General features: G+C 39.1%; 1 protein-coding gene across 7 annotated transcripts in view; it reads left to right on the top strand.

Annotated features, from left to right (window-relative positions):
• PCLO (piccolo presynaptic cytomatrix protein) overlaps positions 1-14,733 on the top strand; it is a 490,197-nt gene that overhangs the window by 336,074 nt on the left and 139,390 nt on the right. For all 7 annotated transcript variants that reach the window (XM_077473379.1, XM_077473380.1, XM_077473384.1 and 4 more), the window contains exon 7: positions 7,312-9,475. In XM_077473379.1, the coding sequence (XP_077329505.1) occupies positions 7,312-9,475 (2,164 nt within the window). The remainder of the gene's footprint in view (positions 1-7,311; positions 9,476-14,733) is intronic.

The raw sequence follows: 14,733 nt of genomic DNA on the forward strand, positions 1-14,733 counted from the left end.
ATGGCCATTGAGAGCACTGGGGGAAGCTGAGGATGGTGGAAGTTCATAGAACGTATTGCTTTGCCCTACAAAAGCAAAGCATGGGTTCATTGTTTTGTCTTTATCAATTTAAAATAGATTTTGATAGCAATGCTCCAGGTTGTGAACTGTTTTATAACCATTCTTGGAATTTGTTAGGCCATTAATAGTATTTCTAAACACAGTGTACAGACTAAAATTTGGTATAATGGCAAACAATATTTGTACAATGTTTCATCGTTACAAAATATGTACCTGTAGGTTTGGGTGAATAAAATATGTTCCAAACCTACAGTATGTAGTATTTCCAGTTTATATATGTAACTTTGTGAAATTGTGACTTACCTGTCTTCGATAATTTGACTCACTGGCCAACTAAAGCATGTGGATATCTGTGTATCCTCTGTGAATTTTAAGGGCCAAAAGATCAATTCAAATACAAGGCCTACAGCAAACATTTGAACACCTGTCTTGACAACCTGATATATTCTTGTTTATTAAAGGATAGTGATTTACCAAGAAAGAAAGGGGTTGTAAAAGTTATTTTTTTATAAAATAACAAACATGTTATACTTACCTTCTCTGTGGAAGGGTTTTGTACAGAGCAGCCCCAATCTTCCTCTTCTGGGGTGCCATGCCGGCTCTCCTGGCTCCTCCCTTTTATCGGGTCATTCACCCATGTGCACGCGCTCCTGAGTCCCGCTGCTGCATCCATTTACACAGACAGTGGACTCAGCCATGCCCCCGTGTCACTGGATTTGATTGACAGCAGCGGGAGCCAATGGCTCCCGCTGCTATCAGTCGTTCCAATCAGGACAGAGACAGTGACTGGAGCGGCTTGGTTCATGGCCATCGCTGAAACATATGGGCTCAGGAAAAAAAAGGAGGGGCTCTGGGGGCAGCAAAGAAGGTTTTTCCCCTTAATGCATTGAAAAAGCATGAGACTTTACAATCCCTTGACAGCATTAAAAACAAGTCAACAATGCCAGCTCTCAAATGTCTATACAAACAGATCTAAAATGTACATACAGTACACTACTGTTAGGCTCGAGGACAATTTGCATTATATGCTTTGTGCAATTTTAACATTATTTTATTGTTAAGACAATTTTGGCGTTGATGTACAAAACTGGAGAGTGCAAAATCTGGTACAGTTCTGCATAGAAACAAATCAGCTTCCATGTTTTTTTTGTCAAAGCTTAATTGAATAAACTAAAATATTGAAGCTGATTGGCTACCATGCACAGCTGCTCCAGATTATACACTCTCCAGTTTTAGTAAATCAACCCCATTGCCTGCTCATAATAAATATGCACTGCTCTGAAAACAAAACAAGCATATTCTTTAAAAACAAAATAATGAATAGGATACCATAATGCAAGCTAATGCAAAGCATTATATGCAGTATTGCACCCCAGTGAGCCGTAGAAGTGTGAATTGGCCCTGATGGCCTGAGTCATCCACATGCTTCCTGAAGCCCTTGATAAAGGTTACCCTGCTGTAGTGCCCTGCTTGGTATTTTGAGCAATTCCCTCACCTTGAGTGTTTCCTCTCCCCATATTGCATTCTCCATTATGTACAATACAATAAAAATCCAACAATGAGAGAAACACCTCAGAGACAGTTTTGATCTTTTGGGTACCCATCATGTCCTCTAGTGTAATGGAGTGTGGCAAGAGGAACCGCCAAGTGCAGCAAGTAAAACACAAGAGAACTACAGTCCTGTGTCATTTTCTCAGCAGACTTCCGTGGATGCTTTCTCCTCAACAGTGCAATGTTTGGCAACATGGGCAGCGGGTGGATATTTACACTTCTCTTACAGGAAACTTTAAATTAATTGTATGTCTGGTTTATGGTATCATTCAGACTATATGACAATGGAAAGGTGGGGATCAAGTCTTATTGTTTTTGTTCATGCTTCAATTGAACATTCCATGTATAAAATACTAGCTGTACAAATGTCTTAAGCTTTCACATGAGCACCCCGAATGTCTACCATATTGTTTGTAGTATCATTTATCTCCTATGATTGGCAGTTTAATCTAGTGTTAAAAACATACCACATGATGGCCATTAGGTCGAACTGATGATCATAGCATATAATTGTATTACAAACAATATGGCACACATTCATGGTGGCAGTCCAAGTGCTTAAGGCCAAAGCACAATGAATGTTTTATATATATAGACCTCCTCATTGTTCTTGATTATTAATTTAGTCACTATGGATGAGGAGCGTTATTGAAAGTGTTTCATTATGTGAAACTACTTTTTTTTCATAACTACACTGTGAAGGCCATCATTTATGCAAATTATTAGTCAAATGTGTCTTAAAGGTTAGTTATGTAACGTTGTAATTTTCAGGTTACACTATTGGACCACCTTATTTTCCCCTTTGTGTGGGTAAATTCTATGTTAATATATCTTATTTGCATTAAGTTCTCCTGAATTTAGGGTGAAAAAAATTCAACTGGTGTGTGTAATATACGTTAAGATGAATAATTCAGTGAACAACTAAATAAACAACACTGCAGGATGAGTGCAGTGCAGTGACCTCTGAAGTGAATTCTTATAGTCTTAGAAATGTATTGCAGGGGCTATGTTATTTCTTATAATTTGTCAAAAACATATGGAAGGCACATACTTCCCAAGCTTAGAACTTTAGAAAGAGGGATGCCTGGAACAGAGAAGACGTGGCTTGCTGCATGTCCTAAATTGGCATGTCTAAATTCACAAAATATTAGGCCTAACTTAAAGGGTGGGAGCATTGGTATTCAGAAAAATGTGGGGGAACAATTGTGCTAAGCAAGGGGAACAATAGTTCCCAGTAAAAGATGGGAGGGACAACAGTTTTCAGTAGTGCATAGAGAGGGGTAGGGGGAACAATTGTACCCAGCAAAAGAAGTGGGACAATAGTGCCTAACAAGGGGGGGGTGTAGAAACAGTACTCTCCAGACTTGGGGGAACAGTAACAGAACAGAGGAACAACAGTGCTCAGTGAGAAAGGGGAAGACTAGAATCTATCAGGAGGTGAGGGAACAATAGTGTCCAGTGGGGGCTGTGGAGTAGCAAAAGTACCCAGGAAGAGGTGGGTAGGTACAATAGTCCAGCAGGAGATGCACGAGAAGATTAGTGTCCATTGGCTTGGGGCTATGGAGATTACATCTGTGTGGTCACTTCACATGCCACATCATTTTTGGTGGTCTTGGAGACTTCCATGATTTTATATATTCATACAATATTTATTGAGTTTAAATACCTCTTTTAACTTATAAAAAGCACATACAGTATTCTTCTTTGCATATGATAGATAGATAGATAGATAGATAGATAGATAGATAGATAGATAGATAGTGGTATGGAATGTCCTGCACCTAATTATTATTATTAGTATTATACGCAGTACTTTACAATGTAGAGGGGGACAGCACAATTACAGTACAGTTCAATACAGAAAGCACAGGAGAGCCCTGCTCATAGAGCTTACATTCTAAAGAGAGGGGGTGGTGGTACAAAAGGTAGTAGATGCGGGGAATTATTTGATGGGGTTGTTAGGTGGGTGTGGGATAGGCTTCACTGAAGTGAGTCTTCAGAGATCTCCTAAAGGTGGACAGGTTAGGGGCTGATCAGATATACTGGGGTAGGGAATTCCAGAGGATAGGAGAGGCTCTGCAGAAGTCCTGAAGACGAGCATGAGAGGAGGTAACAAGGGAGCTAGCGAGCAGGTGGTCCTGGGAGAAGCTAAAGGGACGATTTGGGTGATATCTGCAGATGAGGTTGGTGATGTAGTGGCGATGTTGTGTATGGCCTTGTATGTTGTGGTTAGCATTTTTAATTTTATACGGTGGGGTAAGGGAAGCCAATGAAGGGATTGGCAGAAAGGGGCAGCAGTCACAAATCAATTAGTGAGATGTATTAGTCTAGCAGCAGCATTCATAATAGACTGAAGGGGGGATAGCCTGCATAAGGGTAGGCCATTAAGCACAGAGTTGCAGTAGTCAAGGCAGGAAATAACCAAGGAGGGAATAAGTTGCTTTGTGGTGCCATTAGTCAGGAAGGGTCACATTCTGGAGATGTTGCAGAGGTTAAGGCGGCAGGATTTAGCCAGCGATTGGATGTGGGGACTGAAGGAGAGGTCAGAGTCAAGGATTACACCCAGCACCCTGACATGTGTGGAGGGACCAATGGTTGTGCTTTGATCTTAATGGTAAAGTCATGGGGGGGGAACGGGAAGGAGGAAATATTACAAGCTCAGTTTTAGAAAGATTGAGTTTGAGAAAGTAGTGTGACATCCATACCAAGATGTCATTCAGTAAGTTGAGATCTGTGAGGAGATTGAAGGGGTGAGTTGAGGAGTGGAGAGATAGATTTGCATGTCATCGGTGTAGAGGTGGTATTGGAAGTCATGGGAGGTTATCAACTGGCCCAGGAAAGAGATATGGAGTGAGAATAGGAGGGGACCAAGGACAGAGCCTTGGGGTACCCCAACAGAGAGAGGAAGAGGAGTAGAGGAGATGGAGTTGTAAGTGACACTGAAAGTGCGCTGAGATAGGTAGGAGGAGAACCAGGATAAAGCAGAATCACAGAGGCCAATGGAGTGTAGTTTGCTGAGGAGGAGCAGGTGGTCAACTGTGTCGTAGGCAGCAGAGAGGTTTAAGAGTATGAGAATGGAGTGTAATGGCCATTGGCTTTAGCAGTTAGTAGGTCATTGGTAAGTTTTAGTAGGTCAGTTTTAGTAGAATGTTGTAGATGGACTGTAGAGGGTCGAGAAGGTTGTTGTGTGTGAGGTAGTGACTCATTTGGTCATGGACAAGGTGTTTGATGAGCTTGGAGGCAAATGGGAGCAGGGAGATGGGTCTTAAGTTATTCAAACAGGTGGGGTCTAGTGATGTTTTTTTAAGTATGGGAGTAACCAGTGCATATTTGATCAGGGAAGGAAAGGTGCCAGAGGAGAGGGAGAGGTTCAAGATGAGGGTTGGGGAGTTTAGGATAGAGTGGGAAGGTGGTCGCAGTAATTGTGAGGGGACAGGTGGTGAGATGGGCCATGGAGAGGAGTTTATCAACTTCATCAGTGGTAACTGGGCAGAAGGAGGAGAGTATTGAGTGTGGTGTTGGACCTGATATGTTGGGTAGGGGAGGAAGTTAAACACTGCATATCTCCTTGTGAATGATGTTGATTTTGCTTTTGAAATGGTTGGCAATCTGTTGAGTGGAAACCAAGTTGGTGGGTGGGGGCAGTGAGGGTGAAGTAAGGAATTAAGGATAGAAAAGAGTTGACAAGCTTTGGATGAGATGGTTTTGATGAGAGTGTTGTAGTAGGTTTGTTTAGCAGTGTGGAGGCAGGAGTTGTATTTGAAAAGGTTGTAGAAGTTAAAGTCTTGCAGGGACTTAGATTTACACCATGCTCGCTCAAGAGCACGGCTGCATCTCTTGAGACTTCTGGTGTCATTTGTTTGCCAGGGTTGTGGCAGATGGTGCCTGGTTCTGCATGTAGAACGAGGAGCAAGTACGTCTAGGGAGAATGACAGTGTGTTGTTGTAGATGGAAGGGGTTAGGTCTGGGCAGGACAAGGGTGTGATTTTGTCATAAAGGCCATCAGTAGCAGAATGAAGAAGGGAAGGGTTGAGGTTGCAAAGGTTTCTGTGGGTAGTTTGTGGGTTGGCAGCATGGGAGGTAGGAGACAAGGAGAGTGTGAAACGGATAAGGTTGTGATCATAGAGAGGAAAGGGGGTGTTAGAGAGGTTGCAGGGAGTTCAGCAATGGTTGTTTCCACTGTGTTAAGTTAAAAGAGGAGGTTAGGTTGAGCAGTTGAGAAGTAGTTGCAGAATTAACATTGATTGGAATGTTAAAGTCACCTAGGATGATGGCAGGTACTTCAGAGGACAGAAAGTAGGGTAGCCATGCTGAGAAGTCATCCAGAAAGCGTGACACTGGTCCAGGAGGCCGATAAATTACTGCTACCCTCAGACAAGCTGGAGAGAAAAGACGAATAAAATTAAATTAATGAAAGCTTTGTTTTGGTATAAATTCTGGCATGTATGACAGATATAGGTAGATCCAACAAATTAAAAAAAAAAAATACAGACAGTTCTTATATAATGAAACAGCAGGTAGATAAGATCAAGTTTGGCATATGGCAAGGAGAGGTTGGTGTGTGTTTACTACTCTAATAATGTGTTTTAAAATTCATTTTGCATTTACTTCTTTGGCTGCTAGGTCCCAGGCTGTTAGTGACCTAGCAACCAATGTTGCAGGGGCACGCTAGCAGTGTAAGAAACCTGATGTGGGCCTTTGAGAGACCAGTTCATTAACAGGTCCACCTGCCTATAGATTGACAATAGACAGCAGTGGACAGATTTTATAACCATTCTTCAGTCCAATAGCAGCTATGAAACCAACACATTTCTGTCTACTTCCAATCACAAGGAAGGTGGACCTGATGGGAAGTAGTCTCTCAGAGTTACACATTAGGCTCTTTGCACCAGCAGATGCAGTGGGCATTGAATTGAGCTGTGGGCTGAGGAGAGCCAGATGGGGAACTCTGTCACACAAAGGCTGACACTGAAGCTGCTTGTCACATAGACAGGTGCATGACTGATGATTTTTGTTTTGGTGTGCATATAGCCTGTTGGGAAGCTTTGAGGAACAAATTTTCCATCAGGTCTGCTTCCTGTGTGATTGGAAGCAGTAGGCAGATTCTATAGACAATATTGGGCCGGATAGTGGCTATATGACAGGTGCAGTGGCCTGGCAGGGAGCTCATTGGAATTGATACTCTGCCTCAGTGTTGGACTCCATATAACAGATTTATTTATCTCTTTCTGACAGATACATTTATATGCCACAAGCACTGACATTTGTGGTGCAGGAGGGCAACAGAATTCCAAAGATTTTCTTTGACACTCTTTATGAATTGCCAGGAATGTATGTTAGTTAGTTTTCTTCTTAAACGGGTTAAACATGTTAAAAAATGTATTGTATATTAATATGTAAATGAACAGGATTTGAAACAGTCTCTCCACGCTTAATTTAAAACATTTGAGTCCTGATTCTACATAGACAATAATAATCATAAGTTATATAGTTATCTTTATAAACATCAAGGAGGTAGAATACATACATCCATGACTTAAAAATATAACAACATTCTTAGCTGCCAATTATATATGTGTTTATGTTGGAATAGACAGGTTTACTATTATCCCAAAGTATATTTTATGCTTTGTATATGTAATATTTTAATTTATTTATTTAATGTAATTTAATTATGTTTGTATTTTTTTACTACCTTAGACAAAAAGTATTCAAAGTGGTACTCAAAAGAAGGTAAAAAGAACACTGCCAAACCCTCCACCAGAGGAAGCTAGCAATGGCTTACAATCACCTTACAGCACTGTTGGATCAGTTTCTCGAAGAAGAATTTGTAGAACGACCACTATGGCTCGTGCTAAAATTCTGCAAGATATTGACAGAGAACTGGATCTGGTTGAAAGAGAATCTTCAAAACTGCGCAAGAAACAAGCAGAATTAGATGAAGAGGAAAAAGAAATTGATGCAAAACTGAGATACCTGGAAATGGGAATTAATAGAAGAAAGGAAGCTTTACTGAAAGAGAGAGAAAAGAGAGAGAGAGCTTACCTGCAAGGTGTTGCTGAAGAACGTGATTACATGTCAGACAGTGAGGTCAGTAACACAAGACCAACAAGAATAGAAAGCCATATTGGCATGGACAGACCACAAACTGCCCCACAACCAGAATATAGTGCTTATTTACCACCACAAACTCAGACAGAAACTCAGTTTGCTCCGCAAACAAGTCCTTACACTCAGTACCAATATCAGACTCCTACTTTGCTTACTCAAGCTCCAACACAATTTCCTCAACAGTCCCACTATCAGCCATCCTTATATCATCAAGTTTCATCGTACCAAACTCAACCTACTTTCCAAGCTGTGCCAACTATATCCTTTACTCCTCAGTCTCAGTCTACACCTACCCAGCAGCCTTCTTATCAACATGCTTCACAACTCTTACTATTGCAGCAAAAAACTAGACAAGGTGCATTAGATATAGAGCCTAAAATACCATCACACTATGATGTTATTAGAAATCAACCTCTCATAATAGCACCTGTTTCTACTGACAGTGGTTACTCTGTTTCACATCTTGGTAGTAAATATAGTACTTTGGATTTACGATTAGGACTAGATGAAAAAAGCAGCATGGCAAGTAGTCCAATGTCTAGTATATCTGCAGATTCATTTTATGCTGATTTAGAGCATCATGCTTCCAGAAATTATGTTCTTATTGATGACATTGGAGAACTTACAAAAGGAACTGGGTCTTTGAGCTCTGCATTCGGGCTACATGAAAAAGAACTTTCCAAAACAGACCGCCTCCTTCGAAGTGTTGAATCTAGAAGAACTGCTGAAGTAACAGACTTTTTAGCTCCTATTTCGTCCTCAACCCGATTACATAGCTATGGAAAAGCAGAAGAAGATTCAATGGAAGATCCATATGAGTTAAAACTTCTTAAGCATCAAATAAAACAGGAGTTTCGAAGAGGTACAGAAAATTTAGACCCCCTTGCTGGATTTTCACCTTATTATCATTCAGACAGTCTATACAGACACTTCCCTAAAAGTGAAAAATATAGCATTAGCAGACTCACGTTAGAAAAACAAGCTGCCAAGCAGCTGCCTCCTGCTATTCTGTACCAAAAACATAAAAAGTCCTTAATAGACCCCAAAATGGCAAAATTTTCTCCAATTCAGGAAAGTCGAGACCTAGAGCCTGACTATTCAACCTATCTGTCTTCTAGTACATCATCAATTCCAAGCATATCGACAAAGGTAAGAATGCTTCAGGATGATATTACATATGGCTTAAGGAAAAACATTACAGACCAACAAAAATTCTTGGGCCCTGCCTTAGGTCAAACCCATGGATCATCTCTTAATACAAATTTGAGAACTACATTGCAGGATGAAGTTGATAAACCCTATGTAAGTGGTAATAGATCAAGACCTTCTTCTAGGCCTTCATCAGTGTATGGCCTTGACCTGTCAATTAAGAGAGATTTATCAAGTTCTTCATTAAGGCAGAAAGCGAATGAGGCAGAATCATTAGATGGGACATTTAGCCATGTAGCACCTTCAGGAAGAACAAAACCATCTAGTCTTCCTATTAGCCAAAGCAGAGGGAGGATTCCTATTGTAGCACAAAATTCTGAAGAAGAGAGCCCATTAAGTCCTGTTGGACAGCCAATGGGTATGGCAAGAGCTGCTGCTGGACCATTACCACCAATATCTGCAGATACCAGGGACCAATTTGGTTCTAGCCATTCCCTGCCTGAAGTACAACAGCATATGAGAGAAGAAACCAGGACTCGTGGTTATGATCGAGACATAGCATTTATCATGGATGACTTTCAACATGCCATGTCAGACAGCGAAGGTAATCATGGCATCAGACTGCTTTCCTACTATCACAACACAAATCTTAATTTCTATGCATGCTATTAATTTATTTTGTGATTGTTGAAATGTTTCCTTTCTTGTGTGTTTTTGTGTTTTCATGTCATTGCGTTAAAGTATTTTATCGTTTTTTAACTTTTCGATCTTGATTTTCCTTTTTTTTGGCCCTTCTGTTTTAGTGTTTTATTTGTGTTCAGGCTTTATACATTTTTATTATTATTATTATTAGCATTATTATTAATTATACCATTACTTTTGCATTTTTGGGATTTGGCATGCCTATAACTCTCCTGCTCTTCATAAAAATTGTGTAGTGTAATATATATGTAAAATATGTCTATTTTGGTACAACCATTTCTTTTTTACTAATTTAAAATAACAATGTCCTATAAATTTTAACCATTCATGTTAGCAAACATGAATGTTACATTACAAACTGCAAAATATTTATTAGTCACAAATATGGATATCTGCAAACTATATTTTATATATCACAAGCATGGATTTCTCCCATTTGTATTGTAAAAATACAGGTAAAGCTCATATCGCTGTCTCCTTGCTGCTTCAAGCACATGCACAGTCAGCTTTGCAACATGCTATTATTTTGCAGCAGCAAGGAGTGAATTATTTAAGTAAACATGGATACATCAAATTCATATATCCTAATAAATTGTGTTTTTCAGAACAGATTAGTGTTTGTAAATTTGGTGAAATATATGCTTTTACTTCTGTGCTTCCTTGTCTTTTTTGATGTTTAATAAATGTATATGCGCTGTCTAATAAATATATGCATGCACTGTGTTTTCTTTTTAAATGCTTCTGATTATCCTAATTTAATTTGTTGCATGATCCTGATAATGCATGACACTTTTTAAATGAAAAATGCTGGAAAAATAAGTAACAGTAATTTGGTTTATAATGTTATGATTACAGAAAAGAAAACTAAGTTGAATACAATTTTTGCAATTTTAATAATGATATTTACCTGATAACATGAATGACTTCTTACCTTTTAAATTTTCTCAGAAAAACTTTTATAGCAATGAAAAATTTTATTTTCAGGTTAAAGTAGCTGTTAAAGTCAGAGCTGGATTCCCAAAAGAGCAGCTGCCTGGGGCCCAGTGACCTATGAGGGGTAGGGGACAGCCATTGCATGTATTCATTAGACAATTCACTAGTGCTGTGTAGGAAAGCCACTCTCCTCTTCTACCAGCCCTCCCAGATGCAATTTGGCTCTAGGGGAATTAATACAGGTCACATGGTAGTGTCAGAGGACTCCTTGGAGGGCCAGCATAAGAGCAAAGCAAAGAGATGTGTCTGTTTATCTCTGCTAATAGTTGGGGTTAATATAATAAAGTGATGACTGTTTGATTAGTAAAGTAAATGTTACCTTTGTAACATGAATATTTACTGAGCTTAGTAAATAAGGTGAAGTGGTGTTGACTTCAGTCAACCAATAACACCTCAACACATAATTGGGTATTCAACATATTAACAAACAATTGCTTTGAAAAAAGAACAGCTTCTGTTCCTTTAGTAAATGTTGTGGTTCGCCCACATCTATCACATGGTACTGGGCCAATCACAGCACCCTGTACAATTTGATTCGCTGTATCCAATCATAGATCACTAGTAATCAATGGGGCACGTGCCGCAGGCGACCCGCTCCCGCTGTGATTATACACAGCAGGAGCCCAGCAGCGGGTACCATGGACTCGATGTCCACTGGCACCCACCGATTACACAGGACACAGGCAGAAAGACAATCTGCCTATGTAAACAAGGCAGGTTGTCGTTTTGTCAGAAGGGAAGGCATTGATCCTGTGTTTCTGCAAAGCAGGAACATGGATTTTTGCCTTCCCCTAGTCAAAGCACCTCCCCCACAGTGAGTAAGCACAACCTAGCCACACAGTTAACCCTCTGATCACCCCTGATGTTAACCCCTTTCTTGCCAGTGTCATTAGTACAGCGACAGTGCATATTTTGTATCACTAATCACTGTATTAGTGTCACTAGTCTCCAAAAAGTGTCTGAGGTGTCCGGTTTGTCCGCTGCAATATCACAATCCCGCTATAAGTTGCTGATCACTTCCATTACTAGTAAAATAAAAAAATAAATAAAAAAATCCCATGGTTTGTAAATGCTATAACTTTTGTGCAAGCCAATCAATATATTCTCATTGGGATTTTTATCAAAAATATGTAGTAGAATACATATTGGCCTAAATTGATGAAGAAATATTTTTATTTAAATTTTTCTATTGATTATGGTTTATAGTAGAAAGTAAAAAATATATATATATTTTAAACTTGTTGGCCTTTTTCTGATTATAGGGCAAAAAAACACAGAGGTGATCAAAAGCACCAAAAGAAAGCTCTGTTTGAGGACAAAAAAAGGCAAAAAAAAATTATTTTGTTATAGTGTTGTGCAATTGTCAGTTATCGCAAAAAATGTCCTGGCTATGAAGGGGGGTAAACCTTCTGGAGGTCAAGTGGTTCATTTATAAATTTTCCAAAATGTTTGTAACCCATGCAATTTGGGTTATCACCAGACCATGTGGATGGAGGATCTTCCAATACAGACACTAGTTCTGGTGACCCTAGTGACAACCAGGACTTCCCTCACCTTGAAGGGATTTCCTCTCACATCCTGTTTTGGTTATGACAAAGCAAGTGAAGGGAAATCTCCTCAATTGAACACAGACAACAACAAAAAAACTGACAGGGCCCTCCCTTATTCTATCCTAAATGAAAAAAAAATGCTTTTAGTTCTACTTTAAAAGAGTATTTCTGGTTAGTTGCCAAGAGTTACAACTTTTTGCACATCCCTTCCAGGAAATGTTATTTTATATAAACTTAGACTCTCTAATATGGGGTAGGTAATAATGAAATCTAGCTTTCTTACAGAGCTTCTTCCCAGTTTTCCTTATCACCCTTTTAAAGAATATTACTGCTTTTTTTTATATAATGTTAACAAAAGACAGCTTACTTCTTTCCCAGAAGGCACACTTCAAAAACAGTCAAGGCATGTTACAGGGCACTTTCTGTCTCCCTCCAACAGGGCACTGTAACAGGGCATTCTGTCTATGAGGACACCCTCTCTCAGAGCACTATCTCTCAGGGTAGGACAAGTTTGCACATGGTGCTGTCACAGAGCAAACTATTATGGGGCACTCGTATACACACTCATACATACTCTCATTGGATTTTGATGTAGTGAAGGGACATAGAAAAACCCACGTCTTACAACGTTCTCTGGATGCTATGCCTGCTGTTAGGTATTGATGTGGGAGTCACAATGTCGCTACTCTGCCTTGGGCCCCAGGTAGCCTGTATCCAGCTCTGGTTTAAGTAAACAACTACATTCAATAATTAAATAAATATATAAATATATTAAATATAATTTACTTTTAGTAATGTCATTTAACTTTGGAACACCAAGAAATGTATATTAAATTCCCCACATAGTATTTTAGATGCAGTGGTTATATAGCATTTTTAACAACAGCATTTTGACATTTCACATTTGTTTTATTTTAAAGTTTTTTTGTTTTTGTTTTTGTTTTTTTGCGCTGTGTATTAAAGTATATTAAAGTATTAAATGCCTATAAAATTCAAATCAGTAGAAAATGGCTGACTTTTGAATGCCACATTTATCAAGGCATTTTATTAGTGAAAAATAATTGAACAACCACATATCTGGGGAAAAAACTAATACTTTATGTTTTGAACAGCTAAAAATATCAAATCCAACTATGTTTTTCTAGGAGAATGCATTTCTTTATATATCAATAGAGCATGATTACAACTTGTACTGAAACAATGGGGATGGTTTACGAAAGATTAAAGGGTTCATTAGTCATTAAAATATAGCAATTGAATGAATGAATAAATAAAGATAATTTAGTTTTACCAAACTACGTGAAAAATATACTCTGGTTAATAAACCTAAATCTGTCCTTTTATCCAAACAATATTTTACCTTTGTAAATTCTTAGATATTTGTTAGCATCAATTTGGCTGTAGGTCCTATCAAAGGAAGACAACTATCAACCTGCTGCCCAGATGTTGTTTCATGTTTTTCAATATAATGATTACCATTTCAGAAACATAGTTCATTAAAACTGATTAGAAATTGACATCTAAACAATTGTTGTTGAAATATTGCCTCCTATGTTGGACAGTTGTTTAGTGACATTTTAGTGACATATGGTTAGTCACATTTTGATCACTGTTACATGGACATTCATAGGATGCTCCAAATTTACAATAAGACATGTAAAAATAGATGGCAGAAGCAAAGAGGTTGCATTTCTCTATGTAATTACTGACCACACATTATTTTCCATCATCAGTAGGTATAATCTCATATAAGTTATTAACCATTAGCATTTAATTTCTTGAAAATCAAGAAATGTTCTGTATAAAAAGAAAATGTGATCCTAGCAGGGAGGTAGGTGTTCCTTAGGGTACAAAAAGTTGTGTGCCTTCAGTTTTTTACACTTAGTACTGCCAACAGGATCTTGCACTAAGGGTGTGTTTTGACAGACTTTTTGCTAGTGGTGATGGTGTCTGTTTGACATCAGCTTGGATTCTGGGATTATGCATGTTAGGTATATTTGACCTGCAGTTGACCTCCTTCTCAACTGCATTTAACCTACTTAAGAGGGCATTCCGATTGACTTGTATGCACATACAAACCCACTTGAAGTAAAAAAAAAAAAGCTAGTTAACACAGACCCTAAAGTTCATCAGAAGAGAAGCCAAATGTTCTAGTTCAATTTAACAAAACATGCACGTAGCTAAATTTAATCATCCAGCACCTTGACACTCATCTGAGCAGCAAGTTTAAGGAGTTGTAAAGGCAGAAGGCTTTTTATCTTACTGCATTCTATACATTAAGATTAAAAACCTTTTGTGTATAGCAGCCACCCCAGCACCCCGTAATTACTTACCTGAACCTCATCTCTCTCCAGCGATGTCCATGAATATATAAGTCATCTGGGATACTCCTCCTGATTGGCTGTTACACAGCATCTGCACCATTGGCTCCCCGACTGTCAAAGTCAGTTAGCCATCAGGGGATAGAGGGGGCGGAACCAGGTTGGGGCTCTATGTCTGATTGGACACATGGAGCTGTGATTTGGCTCCACTGCCCCCATAGGAAGCTGCAGACTTTGGGGACACTTGATAGGAGGGAGGGGCCACAAGCAGCAAAGAGGAGGATCCGGGCTGCTCT

The sequence above is a fragment of the Lithobates pipiens genome, unplaced genomic scaffold (assembly GCF_037356315.1).
Source record: "Lithobates pipiens isolate NorthernLeopardFrog02 unplaced genomic scaffold, aLitPip1_a1.2 Scaffold_8, whole genome shotgun sequence".
In the NCBI taxonomy this organism is placed as follows: domain Eukaryota; kingdom Metazoa; phylum Chordata; class Amphibia; order Anura; family Ranidae; genus Lithobates; species Lithobates pipiens.